The 17,711-nt window shown below is 38.4% G+C and overlaps 1 protein-coding gene across 6 annotated transcripts in view; it reads left to right on the top strand.

Annotated features, from left to right (window-relative positions):
• The window catches only part of LOC131227899 (guanine nucleotide exchange factor SPIKE 1), an 81,945-nt gene that overhangs the window by 32,334 nt on the left and 31,900 nt on the right, over nt 1–17,711 (top strand). For all 6 annotated transcript variants that reach the window (XM_058223731.1, XM_058223732.1, XM_058223733.1 and 3 more), the window contains 9 exons: nt 2,812–3,105; nt 3,353–3,520; nt 3,609–3,800; nt 4,010–4,053; nt 5,131–5,200; nt 5,457–5,618; nt 9,699–9,806; nt 10,060–10,097; nt 12,064–12,208. In XM_058223731.1, the coding sequence (XP_058079714.1) occupies nt 2,812–3,105; nt 3,353–3,520; nt 3,609–3,800; nt 4,010–4,053; nt 5,131–5,200; nt 5,457–5,618; nt 9,699–9,806; nt 10,060–10,097; nt 12,064–12,208 (1,221 nt within the window). The remainder of the gene's footprint in view (nt 1–2,811; nt 3,106–3,352; nt 3,521–3,608; nt 3,801–4,009; nt 4,054–5,130; nt 5,201–5,456; nt 5,619–9,698; nt 9,807–10,059; nt 10,098–12,063; nt 12,209–17,711) is intronic.

Here is a 17,711-nt window from a genome sequence, read left to right as displayed (position 1 = left end):
ATGAAATGCAGAGTAAATGAGCCATCATTTTCATTTCTAGGTCTTTGTTTAAACAGGAATTGTGGTTCGTAAATCGAGGGTCAGTCAAATACACTTGTAAAGGAAGTAGGTAGAGTGAATTGTAACCATTACATTTTGACATTATAAAACTACCATTTTTACAATAATAAACAAACAATGTAACAAAATCATGATTGCAGTCAAATGTAAATGATGTTGCAACACAATTACAAGAGTAAATAATCATTACCCATTTACGTCCATTCACCGTTATAATTGGAATACCAAACAGGATCTAGGATATGTAAATTAGTCAATTTTGGTTGATCATCATATATTTTAAATGTATTTTTAATCAATTTTCTCATTTTTAATTAAATATATATATATTTCTTTCTGAAAACTAAGAAACTGTGGCCAATCTGTAGATCGGTCTGCAAGTAGTGTCATATGATTGTTCCACACTTGCATTTTAAATGGGTGAAAATGGAAGATTTTTGGATTTTCTCAATTTCTTCCATTTTCTGTGCTTAAATTCAAAGATAGTTGTTCAAATCCATGTCAATGCATACAAAACATGCATAGATATGGATTTCTAACTTGTTTTTGGCCAATCTATATAAAATAAATGGCAAAAAGAAAGATTTCTCATCGAATGGGTTCCAGCCAGTTTCTGCTCTTCGATTGTGAATTCTTCACAAAAAATGAGATTTCTCTCTCAACAACTTGAATGTTGTTGCCCGAATAATCCAACAAACTAATTCCCCCAAAAAATTTGAGGAAAATTTGTCGTTTTTTTTTTTTTTTTTTTTGGTCAAAGGGAGGTGCTTCGGCAACAAAGGGGGTTTTTCTTATAAGGGGGAGGGTGCAAGATTTTACTGTATTTCACAATATCACAACATATTGCATGTATCATGTGGTATATTGACTGATATGGGGGAAATTTTCAAGTCCTCTTAATGCAGGGGCATTTTCACACTGGGCTCGAGTGGGGTGGCCTGTGGGATGCAGGGGCACACTCAGGGTGGGCGGCCTGTGTGAGGTGGGTGGCTCGTGTGAGGTGAGACCCATGTGAGATGGGCCCGTGTGAAGTGGGGCCCACGAGGGAGGTTCGGTCGAGGACCTGACCCATGGGATGTGGGCCTTGGGCTATGAGATAAAGGGATTAATTTGCCACGCTCTATCAATTCGAGCTTTTAGTGAAAGTGGTTCGTTGTCCTGCATCACCTCCTGTATGTTGTATCGATTATCTGCAATACTAATGGTATTGGTTGATACCATCGGTACATGGAACACAGTTTACACAATGTTAACGGATTGTAGTGAAACTGCCAGTTGCCCCTTAAAAATGAATGCTGTTAATGGAGTCGTTTTAAGACTCAGCCAAGTTGATGCAAAACTTGTAGATTCAGCCTGGTCAGTGAAATGCTTCTCGAAAAAATATAATATGAAATAAAATTTGTAATTAGAACCGAAGTTTGGGAAGAAAATAAAATCACCGAGTCTCCACCCTTCCCTCAATTAAATAAAAAGATTGATTGATACTGCGAGGTAAACTTTCACTCATTGTCTTTCGGGAACTCTGCTTGTGTGTTTATGGCAAGCTAGACAAGTGTTTCTTTTGAACCCATGAAACAGTCCTTTTTGGGACTCAGCGGTCAGAAGGAAGAACACAGCCACAACAGTTCACCTCTGCCATTTTCTTTTATTTTTTCTTTTTTAAACATCAGTTGGCACTAGTATCTGTTTTTGGCTCTTTTCACTGATTGTTTTTTTGCGTTCGCATGCATTATGTACATCAGTGTTGGTGGGAGTGGAATTTCAGATGAATCATGGATGAAGGCATATCTTAGATCTCCTTTATTTCCATAAAGTTCATTATTGAAGTCCATGGTCATCTGGGCTATCAACTGATTGATCTATCTCATGAGTTTCTTATTCTTTCTGTAACTGATGCTAATGTTAATCGTAGATGAACTTATATCGAATAGAGTGGCACATACTCTATCAGTCGTAAAGTTGGATGCTCGTTGATATCAAGGATTCAAGATAGTTCGTCTTCTGATTTCCTTGGCTCTGTGTTTTCTCATGAGTTGTCATTCATCGGCTTTCTCAGACTTGCTAACTGTTAGCTTGTGAACCAAATGAAGCTAAAAGCTAAAGAGGGAGTACTGCATATATGTAAAGAGCTCAATATCAAGTCTGAATTTTGTTAACTACTTTTCTGTAGTATGATACATCTTATAATTTGCAGCTAATGTCATTTATGGATACTGTGGCTCTCAGAATACTTTCTGGCCTCATGGTCTTCTTGTCCCCCCCCTAAGTTCTTTCCTTCTTTCCTTTTCTGTTGGTTGATATGCTTTTACTAACATGCATGTTAGATGATTGCATTTTAATTCTCTTCTTCCGTTGAATCTTGACCCATTACCATTTTATTCCTATGGATGCCGTTGATTGGTGGAGCATGAAATATATCTTGTGCTTATGAAATTATGTTTAAATAATTGCTCAGTTCATTCAGAGCTAGTCTGAGATGATTTCCTTCAGCTAGGTCCAGTTTGAAATCCAATAAAAGTGTCTTTGATTGAATAAAGAGTCAAACCCATGTGATCAAAATCTTCTAACTCCAGGGTTCACTTGAAATTATAACAGGTGAGCCATAATGATTAACTACATAGTGGCCCATAAGGATTAACTAGGTTTCTAATTCTGTCATTATCATTAGTTAAGTTACACTTATATATCTTGCGTCTTGGTTGTATCAATAGTGATACTAAACATCCCTGTTATGCTGTTTTCCATTCTTAGGATCCTAAACGGAAGGTTCATAAGCCAGTGAAAGGTGTTCTGAAGTTGGAAATTGAGAAGCTTCAGGCTGGCCATTTTGACTTGGACAACATTTCAGAAAGTGGTAGTGTAACCAATGATTCAATTGATGCCGGGGATCGTTTTACTGATGCTACATTTACGAAGTGCCCGAGTAATGGTTCTGATGGGCCTCGGAATGGTAATCCAAAGTGGAACACTGTTGAGGGCAAAGAAATCCGCAGAAATGGTTCAAATTTTATTTCAGGAAAATATCCTGATTACTGTGCTGAAGCTGTAAGTACTAAGCCCCTGGTTGATTCATACTTCCTCTAATTTTAAGCATTAAGGATCAGATGAATACCAACTGCCAACATCCAAAGCCAATTTGTCATGACAGACGGGCCCTTCTGCCGCACTCTCTTGTAGAGTTCTTCAAATGGATTGCTCAGTTGTGTGAAAGTCAAATAAATTAGCTAAAGCATCTTTGTGAAATATGTATATGTTCCTGATCCTCTGAATATTTGATTTGATGCATTGGCAGTTCCATGCTTTCGACTTTCGGGTTATGACAAGAAGCGAGCCCTTTTCACAACTTTTACATTGCCTTTATCTGTACCCCTTAACTGTTAGTTTGAGCCGGAAAAGGAATTTATTCATAAGGGTGGAACTGAGAAAGGATGATGCTGACATCCGTAAACAGCCATTAGAGGTAAAGTTGTTCATGAGACTACAATTTTTTTTTTTCGCTTGTTAAATCAAGGTTTGTGAATGTGATATTCTCATATTTTTCTCACCAGGCAATATATCCAAGGGACTCTGGCGCCCCATTTCAGAAGTGGGCTCACACACAAGTAGCTGTTAGTGCCAGGGTGGCTTGCTATCATGATGAGGTCAAAATTTGTCTACCTGCAATTTTGACCCCCCAACAGCATCTTCTGTTCACTTTGTTTCATGTAGACCTTCAAACGAAACTTGAAGCTCCGAAGCCGGTAAATCCTTGTCATGATGCTAGCATCTGTTTTAGGGTGGAAACTCCACTTTAGTCAGAATAGATTTAGTGAGACTGTACATTACTGCTGCACAACGATGTTGAATAGGTGCTTTAGTCTATCTCAAGTACCCATGTTTCCTGTTCTTTGAGGTTATTGCTATGCATTCATACTGACAAAATCTAGGGTCTGCCAATCTACTTCTGCAGGTTGTCATAGGATATGCTGCATTGCCATTGTCTACACACGCTCAGTATGTTTTCTTTCCATCTAAAAGCTAGACAAGCAATCTTTTCTTGTAATAAGGTGAATGGAGAAAAATATTATTGATATGTTGTTACTACTGGTCTAACCAATCACCACTTTCTAGCCTAGTAACATCCATTGTATTTGTCTTCTGTTTTCACTCATTTAATGTACCAAATTGATATTCACATTTCAAGATTTTTTATTTTTTATTTTATTTTTATTTTTACCAATTTACTAAGCCCTTAGAAAAGAAAAGGAACAAAATCGAGACCTGCACCAGAGGTGATCCTCTCATCACGCTGCCATGCTCGAGAGCGTATAGAGAAAACAACAAACAGAAAAACCCAAAAAGAATTAGTTTCCTGTCGCAATATGTTTCTCCTTATGTAATAAATAGTTGCTTATAAATAACTGGAGATACTCATGAAATTATCAATATGGCATTCCAATGCTTGTTTCAAGTTTACATTGTTAAAATGGATCCTTAGCTGAGACTCAGGAAGCACTCAGCTGCCCCACTCTGTCAAGCACTAAAAGTGGTACTGAGCTGTAGTTAAGTCATGGTTGATGTGGAGACTGAAAGACTTAATGAGGTTTGTCTGTGGATTTTTTTTTCGGTGATTTTTTTTTTTTGGATGAAACACTTGGATAAAAAGATCCTATAGGAAACACTGAGAGAACACGTTTCCCATAACAATAGTCTCTATTCATAATTTCTTTGCCGAGGTGTTGGCAAGGCCATTCGCCTTTTCACAAACATTGTAAACAAATTGTTTATCCTGCATGATAAGTTTTTGTTAGAAGCCGCCTGTGAATATTTTTATTTATGAAAATAAACAACAGGCACCATGGTTGAAATTGAAAAAGAAAAAGAAAAAAACACTGCCAGACAAAAGAAACTGCAAGTTCTTTATGTTACTGCAAACAAAGATTTATTGTTTATTTTGTTTCTATAAGTTGTGAGAGTTTAGTGGAGTGCTTTTATATCTAAGGCAGTTCATTTCTTGCTTCATGCTGTTGTGGCAAATATGAAAAAAACTGATAAAGATTTATGTTATGTGATTCTTATTGTTTTCTTCAGGCTCCGCTCTGAAATTTCTTTGCCAATTATGAGAGAGCTTGTTCCACATTATCTCCAAGATAGTGGCAAGGTATATTTATGGCTGTTTATTTATTCTTTCTTGTGTCGAGTCAATTTTCAAGTTTTTACTTTTTCCGTGCCCACGATTATGGTCATGGTCTAGGTGAATGATTTTCTACAAGATTCCCCATCAGTAGGCATCTTGTGGTTTTTACTTGGGCGTGCCTCGATTCATTAATGGTGGTGATGATGACTGGCAGACTACTTGCAGTTAAAAAGTTGATGTTTCATTTCTAAGTTAGTTCACCATCTCAATTGTTTTGTAGGAGAGGCTGGACTATTTGGAGGACGCGAAAAATGTCTTTAGGTTACGTTTAAGGTTATGCTCCTCTTTATACCCAATGAATGAGCGTATCAGAGATTTTTTTCTTGAATACGACAGGCATACACTTCGCACCAGCCCTCCTTGGGGTTCCGAGCTTCTTGAGGTATTTACCATTCGTTACTATTTTATTTTCTGCACATGGATGTTTCATGTCTTGATCTGCAACTTGCTTTTACAATGTTTTGAGTTGTGCAAATCCTTGGGAGTCAAATGACTGCGTTGGATATCATATATTCTTTGGATTCGAATGATTTTCCGTTTGATTGTAGTCTGCAGCAAATTATGCTGAAATTCTGTTAATGCTGTGAAAAGTTTGGTTTCTCCTCCTTAGCAAGCTGTCAATTACGGATGCCTATTCTCCAGTTTGTGGGAATTTGTCAAACAAACTACTGTCTTTTACCTTTCTATTTTACACATACACTATCCTTTTCCTAGAATGTTCTAGTTTGACGAATGCTCACATGAAACACCATCGAGAATAGATATGTTTACTGATACAAATGTACATTCTTTTCAATGTACTCTCCTGTTCACTTCACAGGTAATATGATTGTGTCTGTACAACTGATTTTGAGTGATTTGCCTATTTTGTCGTGTCATCGGGCACTTGTCGAACATACTTGTTTATCTTCCGAAAACACACCAATGTGGTTTCAATGCTCAATTTGGTTGTCCTGTTGGTCTAATTATGTCAGTTTTCTACCTGAAGCAACCTAGTTTTTTCTTTCCTAACTGGACTTTGGTAGTTTTTACTATATGTGTGTGGTATGAACCAAGCAAAGTGGGAAAAAGGTCTACTGTCCAGATGGTGATTTCAGGTCTTTGAGGCTGGCTTTTGGTTCTGCAGTAGTGGAGTTCCAATTTTGGTTAACTCCAGAAAGCTTTTTATTTTATTTCTTTTATGCTTAAAAGCAAGATAAGGCCTGAAAGGTGTGGTTAAGGGATGCATCTTTATTGTTCTCTACTAGAGTGTCACATGTTTGTGTTCTCAAAGATCTGGTCCTTCAGCGCCGTATTTTTTTGAGAACAGAAGCTCAAATGGGTGGAGATGAGGAGTTTTTTTGAGACACCTTGTGCTCATGTGAGACCTTCAGAATCCCGGGTGAGATTGTCGAAATCCCGAAATCCCGCGGGAGATTGATCATATGTTGGGCAGAATTGGATGTGTCTTGAAATGGAGAATCTGGATGGAGTGTGTTAGCTCGATTACATTTTCAGTGATGGTTAATTGCTCTCCTAAAGTTTTCTTCCAAAGTTCGAGGGGACTGCCCCAAGCGGACCCGCTATCTCCTCTTCTTTTTGTGGTGGTTGTTGAAGCTCTTGGGAGAATGCTGGAAAAGGGGCAACAAAATAATTTATTTCGGGGATTTAGTGTGGGTAGGTTATCTGATCCGATCTCTAATCTACAGTGCGCGGACGATACTCTTTTTTTTTTTGCAATGCCGATGAAGAGATGTGTAACTTACGGGCAATGTTTTAAATATCGACAATATCAGCCTTTATATGCCACGGTATATCTTGTATCCCACCTATGCGATATGAAACGCACAAGAGTGCCGATATATCCCACGTGTTCGATCCGGTGAGCATTTTCAAATTCCGATCCTTTTTTTTTTTTGAAATTATGTTAAATTAGTGTCAATTAGTTACAAATCCATTGGTTCTTCATATTTTGCATGAAAAGTCATGGAGTTGGAGCTTTGATTTTGATATCCATTGGTTCTGTACGTTCTCCATGTTATTTTTGAAAATTTCCTTTAACCAATTTTCAATTGCGACTAATTTCAAAATTTGAGTGTAGGTGGTCCGATTTGGGAAAAAATAGAAAAAAAATCAAAATTTCCCTAATTTCTCCCAAATTGCTTGCAATGTTGCACTCCAAACATGAAATCAAGCATGTATGAGGGCTGATTTACTGATTTGTTAAGTCGTTGTCAAATTTTGAAAAATAAACATCATTTTTAATTAAAAATTAATAAAAAAATTTATTAAAAAATATATTTGTTCAAAATTTCCCTTCAACCAGTTGTCAATGAGACTAATTTTGAAGTATTTATGAGTGTTTGATGAAATGATCATCACATATATTCTAAATGTTTTGCATTCAGTTTGAATATAGTTGCATTTGTTCAGTCAGACCACACATAGCTTAGGACCCTATACAAAGGAAACTTATTATGTGCACTTCTTTTTTGAGATGTTATGATTTAAAAGTGTGTATTATGCTCTTTTTTAACAATCCCTGGTGTTTCCCCATGTTTCTCAAAAAGCGCGATAAATTTCCCAATACAAACGATATGTCATCCGTATCCTAAGTATGTGATACATAACACGATACCAATATTTCGAACACTGCTTGCGGGTGATCATCCGCTGATTTGAGGTTGTCTTGGGGCTGAAGGTGAACATTGTGAACAGTATTTTGTTGGGCATTCATTTGTCAAGGGAGCAAGTCTCAAGGCTTGCAGGGGTCTTTAGATGTGAGGCAGGGTCTTTCCCTTCTTTTTATCTTGGTTTGCCGCTGTGCATTGGCAAACCAACGAAACATCTATGGGATGTAGTTATTGAAACATTTGAAAGAAAATTATCAAGGTGGAAATGATGATACCTTTCTCTTGGGGGGCATATTGCTCTAATTAAAGCAACCCTCTCAAATTTGCCATTCTACTTCATGTCTCTTGTTCGGTGCCCTAAGTCAGCACTAGCCAAGCTAGATAGGTTGCGATGCAAGTTTCTTTGGCAAGGGATGGAGGGTGGCTCAAACTTTCATTTGCTAAAATGGGAAGAGTGTAAATCTTATGAAGAGGGTGGTGCTGGTATCAAGAACCTTGAGGTGATGAATATAGCCTTATCGGGAAAATGGTTGTGGAGATTCGGGACGGAAGAGAATTCGCTTTGGAGAGACTATCGCCTCTAAATATGGTTTGGAGGTTGAGGGTTGGGCTACCAAGAAGTCTTCCATGTATAGAGCGTTTGCAATATGGAAATGTATTTTAGGAGTGAATTCAAGCTTTCAAAATGGGGTTGGCTTTTGTCTCAGAAATGGGGAGAGGATATGTTTTTGGGAAGATATTTGGGTGGGCGATGCTCCATTGAAAATTTTGTTCCCTAATCTTGCCCGTTTGTCTCTAGACCCTAATATTCTTGTGGCAGTTTGTGCTTCCTATAGCGGCTCTTCGGTTGCTTGGGTCCTCCCTTGCTGATTTTTTCTTTCGGATGAAGAGTCAAGGGAGTTAGTCTCGCTTCTTGATGTCATTCTGTTATATACTCTGATAAGTGGAGAACATGATAGCGTGGTGTGGAAAAAGGAGCCGTCGGGACGATTTTCTGTTAGATCCTTTTATGGTTTGCTTTCTAAGTCCAGCACGAATAGGTAAGCCATGAACACCAAGTTCGTTTGCTCATATTCGGCCGCTTCCAAAGTTGCAGCTTTTTGTTGGCTAGCGGGGAGAGAAGTTTTAACCGTGGACAATCTTAAAAAAAGAGGGATGTGTCTCCCTAATGTGTGTTTGCTTTGCATGGCGGATTCTTGATCAATCAACCGCTTATTTCTCCATTGTCTGGTTACATCCAAATTGTGGGCTGACCTTATTTCCAGATTCAAGATATCCTGGGTTATGCTGCAATCTATGGGAGATATGTTAATAGCTTGGCTTGGAGCTTCCGTAGATAAGGACCTAAAAGGCTCATGGCAGTTGTGTTTGTTGGCTACTCTATGGGCGATTTGGGAAGAGAGAAATGGATGATGCTTCGGCAATATCAGTCATAATATTGTTCAGGTGGTTGGGAGAGCTTGGGGTTTTGTCCAAGAGTGGGGTTGATGCCTTGTGGGTTTTAGGGGCTTTTTTTGTTTCTGTTTTTTGAGCTTGTTGGGGAGCTTTTGTTTCTTTGCATTCTTTGTTGCCTTTTGGCACCTCTTTAATAAAAATCAGTAAGTTCTCAAAAATATCACCCCACATGTTTAAATCGATTTATAAATTGAAGTATATGAAATCATGTGCTTATGTTTCTTGTTTTTGGTTTCTTATCTGCTTTATGGCATACCGCAATTTGACGATTATATTTGCAAAGAGGCTATGCTTTCATGGGAAACTTTAGCAGTAGACAATGTTGATTAGCTTGTAACTAATGTTTCTGTTTTATCTTGGAAAACTTCTAATCAACTGGGCAACATTTTATGCAGGCCATCAACAGTTTAAAGAACGTTGATTCCACTGCCTTGTTGCAATTTCTCCAACCAATCCTTAATATGCTTCTGCATCTTATAGGCGATGGTGGTGAAACCCTTCAGGTGTTCTGACAAGTAGTGCTGGTGCTTTCCGTGTATTTCATGTTTATCACATTGCTAGGGTCCTCTTTATCATGGATCCTGAGTCTGTTAATATAGTAATAGATTCTAGCATTGCTTTCTAGCATTGCTTCTTATAGTGCTTTCATAATTGGGCTATTAATGCCTTCTCTCATCTTGTTATGGATTGATATTGGAGTACACAATCATTTCTGTGCTGCCTCCATTAATCTTGTTTCCTTTTTCTTACATGCAGGTTGCTGCCTTTCGAGCTACAGTCAATATCTTAACCAGGTATGCTTTTTGTATATGGTCATTTACTTTCTATTTTGACATACAATAACTGTAGCCATACGCGATCATGCCATTGCATATGCCATTTTGGACCAGTGGATCGCATATGCCATGGTGGCATATGCAGTTATTATGCAGTTAGGTCTTATGTGGTCACAAAGAGAAGTATGTGACTGCATAAGCCATATTTATGCTGTGTATGCGATGGCATAATCTCCCAACGGTCAGATTTCTAACCATCGGGACTTTTTTTTCTTCGTCTCATATTCCTTCCCCCCCCCCCCCCCCCCTCTCTCTCACACACACACTCAGTCACTCTAATACTCTGACTATCAATCTTTCTAGCCTCTTAACTCTCGTCTCCCACACTATTACTATCATTCTCTCTTAAAATGACATCAATAAAATTTCTATGTTGTTTTTTTTCCCCCACATTTTTGGGCATATGCATTCATTTGAGTAGTTGTTAGTTGACTTGTTATAGTTTAATAGTCTAATAATAGTATGAAAAACAATTCCTCACAAGGTGAGCTGCTTAGAATGAACATGTCGGATGGCATATAGACATCATGCTATGGTCCACCTGGGTCATGGATCAGGCTGATTTTCACCCTCTGGCCCTAGGGAGTGTGTAATTGATGGACATTGTAAATGCATATAACACATCACAGTGGGTCTGCTTTGCTCGACCCTATTGGAAGCTCCCATAGTTTCGATCGCATGCGGACATTTCTCCTGTATATATTCAATTTCACTAGGAAGAATATAATTAGAATGTGGTTGTCCGAAGCAATATAGGAGGATTACTGATAAGAGGTAAAATGATGGAGCACAGATAGTTCAATAATGTGCCACAAAGATTGGAGACAGCTGCAATAAGAAGGGAACTTTTATTAGGGTTGAAGGAGGGCTTAAAAGAGAATGGGTGGAAGACCTAAATTGACTTGGATTGAGGTGGTGAGAGGGGATATGAAGGCTTGCTTACCCACTGAGGATGAGGCCTTGAATTGGAGGGCCTAGTTAAACCGGCTCGTAAAGTGTGACCCCAAATAGCCAGGACAAAGCTAGGATGATGGTGGCATGTATCACTGCATGGTGGAGGCTTCAATGGGGTGTCCTGACATATATCTCAATGAGGTTTTCTTACCATCTTTTTTCCATTCTATGTTGTTTCAATGTAGGAGGTTTTAACTAATAGGTCGAATACTTCTCATTAGTTGAATTGAGCCATCTCACTTGATGTTAGGTGGGCAGCATGTTGTTGAACTTCTGTCAAGCAGTCATGAGAACCAAGCTGACCCCAAATGTTTGGGAAAAGGCTATGATGATTAGGAGTTGCAGTGGGTGTTGGGCCCTTCGGATTATTGGAGTTGTCTTTCTCCAAGGATTGATCAAGGAATCTACTATAGAGTTGTCGAGAATCTCTTTTCTATCAACCTGCTTAGGCATTGTCTTTCAGGCTAAACATCTTGTTTTCCCTCCATCTTGTGTTAGCGATAAGAAGGTGATTACCCTAGCCAGTAAAAGGGGGATAATCCTTTGATTACTTTCGAGAATTCTTTCCTGTTTATTGTAATTTTACATTTGGGAGTTCCACCCCCTCTATCAATCCTTTGATTGATCAAGGAGTCTACCATGGAGTTGTCGAGAATCTCTTTTCTATCAACCTGCTTAGGCAATTGTCTTTCAGGCTAAACATCTTATTTTCCCTCCATCTTGTGTTAGCGATAAGAAGGTGACTACCCTAGCCAGTAAAGGGGGGATAATCCTTTGATTACTTTCGAGAATTCTTTCCTGTTTCTTGTAATTTTACATTTGGGAGTTCCACCCCCTTGCTATTTTTCTCCCTTTTTGATAGTATCATTAACCATACAAAAACCATGAAAGCTATACATCAATGATCTTCTCTTTGTTAATAAACTTATTTGTAATTTGGCTTTTGTTTATTTGAGAGTGAATTCTGCAGGGTGCAGCAGGAATCATCTGATGGGGCTGAAAGAAATCGGTTTCTTGTTAACTATGTGGATTATGCTTTTGATGACTTTGGGGGTCGACAACCACCAGTTTATCCTGGCCTATCGACAGTGTGGGGAAGCTTGGCTCGGAGTAAGGTGAAGTTTGATCGAAAAATTGTTTGTGGTTTTATTCACATTTGCTGCCCTTCAGATAGATCCGAAAAAATTTCCTGATTCTGCATGGTGATAATCCATTATTATTAGCGTTACTAAAGACACGGGCACTTTTATATGCGAATAAATAAATCAATCAAGTGAAGACAATAAGAATTTTATTTGTTGGTAAAACACTAACAACACAAAATGTCGACTAACTTGCCGAGAGAGGAGTTAGATTTAAGTGGGTCGAGATGACAGGGTTCACTTGGTAGGCTATGCAATGGCACTGTTTTCACTTTGGTTTGACTTTGTTTGATCCCCAAAATCGTCTTCTCGGACAACAAACTTACCTTGGCCCCTGCAAAATTTAAAGATCTTGGACCTCTTTTCCAGGTGCTTGTTTGATGCGGCTTCAGCTTCGAAGGCTTGTTAGTTTGGAATGGATCACTAGAGTTCAACAAATAACCAGAAATAAGAAGAGACTACATAATCTAGCAATATGCTTTACTGAATTGAACGGATCATTGAATTCCTTACAATAGCAGTTTGAAAATTGCATTGATCATGGGTGCGTCTTATGGAAGTTTGAAAATTGAAAAGACAGGTCCTTGTGCAAGTTCCAGAGTATTTGTAATGGTGGGTATTTTTAGATATTGTGATGGGGATGGAAACTTCTTCTTGAGTCTTGCAGGGGATGAGTGATTGTATTGAATCAAATACCAGGGATCTTCCTGAGGGCATACGGATCTTTTCCAACTCTTAAGATGGACTCGTGATTGAGGAGGTAGTTTCTAGGAAAGTTTAAATTTCCATTAATAGAATTAGGGATCTAGCCTTGAAGTTACCATTTTGTTTTCTGAGTCAAAGGCTACGTGCACCATGGCCTTGGGTTTGTGGTAAATTTTTTTTTTTTTTTTTCAAAATCCATATTCCACACACAATAACCTATTCCACAATTAAAAATAAAAATAAAAATAGAAACACCTTTATTTTCTCTAGACAAGTCATTGTTTCTGGATTGTCCATTTGTCCTGAAACGCACTTGATGCTTGTATAGTCTAATTCAGTTTCCTTCATTCTACAACCTAATTAAAATGTAAAGTGTCTCAGTGATTGCCACACTTTGAAGGGAAACCCAAGAACTCATATTTCCATCACATCACGGCACCTGATCATATTGGGGCCCGTATCTTACTCAATTATTGTCGAAACTTGTTGTTTCTTGTCGGATAGGCAATTCAATAAGCTTTCAAACAGGAGTTATTTTATTTATTTACTTCTTTTGTTGAATGGAAAGATCTTTTTTAAAAGGAAGCAAAAAGTGACAATACAACAAACAGCAACCAATCAAAGTTTGGAGAAGAATAGAAAACACCCTTGGACCAACTCACCATAACAAGAGAACCAGCAAAAACAGAACAATCATCTGATTCGTCGACCTGTCATTCAATCTGCCTGTGTCAGCTGCAAGTTGAACGTGTCAAAATGGATGCAATGATGGAAGAACATGAGTGCCTGGATTCCTCAATAGGAATTGCATTGCTCCATGAGCAGCACTTTTGACTTGATTGAGCTGATTGCATTGCTTGAATCACCTTCAATTAAGATGGAACTGAAGTTACAAGTTGCAGGCAACCTTATCCCATGTAGAAGAGCTGCGGCTTTGGTTTAATTTGATGTTGTTACCCCGCATAATCAGAAAATTGCACTGAAGCTTCACCCCCTGCTTTTTTTGATTAAGCCGCCTATCCTAGCGGGGTCGAAGAACCCTGTTGAGCTTCTGTAGGAATTCAGCTTGAAATGCTTGGCAGGGGGACAATGCCATATGTGATGCAGGACACATGATTTAATGCTAGCATGCAATGTGGAGATAATGAAAGAGTCCATAAAGTAATTCAATTAACAAAAGACGCTAACCTACCGGTTAATTAAGAGTAAACAATAGGAAGTAAAATCTGATTTAACCTAAATCACATGCCCGCATGCTAAGAAATCATATAAATCAATTAAAACTAGGACCGATGGAAGGATAAAACTTCTAATTTAGCATGGGCACGTTCCACACTCAATGGACAGATTTGTAGGTTTTATGATTAAGGTTAGGAAATGAGAAAATCTGAAATTAGGAAAATTAGGGTTCATGGGAATTGAAGATTTTGGAATTATGGTTTTTAAAAATTGGGGAAAATAAGAAATTGAAGATGTAGGGTTTAGAGGGTTGTAATGGAAGGGAAAAGAGGAAGACAAGAGAGGAAGAATACCTTTCAAAGAAGAGAGAGGAATGATGAAAGACGAAGAATACCTTTCGAAGAAGAGGAAGAGGAATGATGTACCTTGGAATCCACCACCAACAAGCTTCTACCCTTTCACAAGTTAATTGGAAGGGAGAGTTTTTTTGAAAAAAATCCTAGAAAACAATGAGGAAAATTCCTTCATTCTAGAGGGCTTCTCTCTTCTTTTTTTCTTCTCAAATCTCCATTAGGGTTGGAACTCCACTCCCCTTGTGGTTTTATAATTAAAAAATTCAGAATTAAAATTCAGCATAATTACAACTATGCCACTCAGTTAAGTGGCCCACCATCTAAAATAAGAAAACTAAAACATATATTATTAATCTCAACCATCAAATAACTCCTAAAAATAACAAGAAACATAAAGAAAGCAAGATCAGAGTCCAAGGGGCATAGATCTAAAAGATCTGGTGGGCTGATGGGTTGATCGACAAGATTCAACGGTCGGATCAATATGAAATAGAAATTCTATGAGTAAAATGATCCCCTAAGCAGCCCACATGCATCTTCCCAAGGCGAGGTCTTCCTAATGCACGTCTAATGCATGTGGGGTCTTCAAAATGGCCCCGCGGGCCCCATCTTGAACTCGTCTCCCATCCACAAAGAAAGCTGTGCTGATGTGAGTGGTCGTTTCTGTCTCTGGCACACCCGAGTAGGTCTTCTGATGTCCCCATCAATGTGCCTCTAAATGGATGCAGGGTTCCAGCTGCTCCTTATCAATTCTTCCTACTTAGATCTTCGAAGATAGGAGTAACTAACTCTAACCTTCTTCTTCCTTCCCATCTTGTTGGATATGCTATTGCATACGGCATTAGTTGATCTGTCCAGGTGCAATTTCACATAGCTTGATGTCATTTGGCACCAGAGTTCCTACTAATGGATGACAAACATAGGCTTCCCTTTCACGTAAGTGTGCATGCTAGACATGCTTTCTTCGGTCAAGGTTTCACAGTTTTGTACAATGACAGTCCATTCTTGCATGCTTCAACTCTCATGTATGCTCAAAACTGGAAGTGTGGACTTAATACCAGATGTTGATCGGGCATAGGCCACTACAGGAAGAGTGCTGGCATGGTATTGCACTGTGGACTATATCAAATTAAAGAGTTGGATAGACTACAATTATTTTGCAGATAAATTGCTAGAAGTCTATTATCATAGGTCTGTCAATAAGGCTCTTAGGCATCTCCCTCGACATGTCTTTAGATATTGTGGTTTGGACCGCCGAGAAGGCCGGGCATTTCTTTGTTTTATCCTCCTAAGGTTTGCTCCATCCGATTTCTTCTAGTGGTGATTGTGCGCGCACCTCCTTTCTCTAGTCATAGGGGGCCCTGCCCAAGGTTGCAATGATAGCATGGTTGGTGGGCAGGAAGAAGGTGCTTGCGATGGATAGTTTGCGTAAGAGAAAGATAATAATCACCTATGTTTGCTTCCTTTGCTTGCAGAATGAGGACCGCCTTGGGTGAAGTAAGTGGTGCTCTCTTGTGTGGATGTGTGGTGTCTTGCCAAAAGTTTGGTGGGAAAATTTTATTCAGAGTTGATCATTTAGTCATCAACTGTTCCTTTTTATGGAAGGTCTAGGAAAATTTTATTTGCTTTTTTTAAAGCCCATTGGGTGATGCCGGGATCCCTAGGCGCACTACTATTTGCTTGGCCGGGAGGTGGGACAATGGAAGAGGAGGCCACAATGCGGAGATTAGATGTGATGGCTTTATTGTGGGCTATGTGGAGGGAAAGAAATGAATGTTGCTTCCAAAATGAGAGTGAGACATAAATGGATGTATATAGGACTAAAATGGATGTAATAGGATGGGCCAATCAAATGATTTGTTGTTTTTTGTTGGGTTGTAAGGTTGTATTGTATCTGTTTTAAGAGCTCGCTCTTTTTCAATACAATATAAATATCATCATCTTTCACAAAAGAAAAAAAAAGCGGAGACATAAACCATCTCATCCTTCATTGCCTCAAAGTGAGTTTTGGGATCAAACCTTGGGATCTTTTAGTGTTGATTGGGTAATGCAAGAGTTGATTGATGGGTTCTCGCTTGCTTGGCACGGGGGAAGGGTCGGGAAAAGAGGGAGGACTGTTTGACGATGGGTTTTGTTAGCTGGCTTGTGGGCTTTATGGGGGGTGAGGAATAACTTATGTTTCCACAACCTTAATGGGGTTTAGTGTTCGAAGTATCTGTATCGCTACTAGTTTTGCTAGTCGGGGACACAATGTTTTAAAAATCGACGATATTGGCCGATATATCGCACGACATATCTTGTATCCCACCTATGAGATACAAAATGCACAATTAGTGCCGATATATCCCACATTTTCGATCTAGTGAGCATTTTCAATCTCCGATCCTTTAATTTTGGTTGAAATTATGTTAAATCAATGTCAAATGGTTATAAATCCATTGGTTTTTCACTATTTTGCATGAAAAATCATGGAGTTGGAGCTTTGATTTCGATATCCATTGGTTCTTCATGTTCTCCATTTTTTTTCCTTCGAAATTTTCCTTTAACTAGCTGTTAATTGAGACTAATTTCGAAGTATTTATGAGTATTTGATGAAATGATAATCACATACACTCTAATTTTGAAATTTGAGTGTAGGCGTTTCGATTTGGGGAAATTGGGGAAAATTCAAAATTTCCTTAGTTTCTCCCAAATTGCTTGCAATTTTGCACTCCAAACATGAAATCAAGCATGTATGAGTGCTGATCTACTGATTTGTTAAGTCCATGTCAATTTTCAAAAAATAAAAAATATTATTAATTAAAAATTAATAAAAAGTATTAAAGTATTATTATTTTTTCCGAAATTTCCCTTCAACCAGCTATCAATTGGGATTAAGTTCGAATTATTTAGGAGTGTTTGATGAAATGATCATCACATACACTCTAAATGTTATGCATTCAATTTGAATATAATTGCATTAGTTCAGTCAGATAGGGATGGCTTAGGACCTTATACAAAGGAAACCTATATGTGCAGTTCTTTTTTGAGATGCTATAAAATTATGTATTGATGTCTTTTTTTAACAATCCTTGAAGTTTTGTTGAAAAATTCAACCATTTCCCCAATGTTTCCCAAAAAGTGTGATAAATTACCCAATACGAAAGATATATCCCGTGCGATAATCGATATGTATCTGTTTCCCAAGGAAGCGACAAGTAATGCGATTCCAATATTTCGAACACTGGAGATACAAAAAC

Source organism: Magnolia sinica, chromosome 15 (genome assembly GCF_029962835.1).
Source record: "Magnolia sinica isolate HGM2019 chromosome 15, MsV1, whole genome shotgun sequence".
NCBI classification, from domain to species: domain Eukaryota; kingdom Viridiplantae; phylum Streptophyta; class Magnoliopsida; order Magnoliales; family Magnoliaceae; genus Magnolia; species Magnolia sinica.
This window is presented reverse-complemented; position numbering and strand designations above follow the sequence as displayed.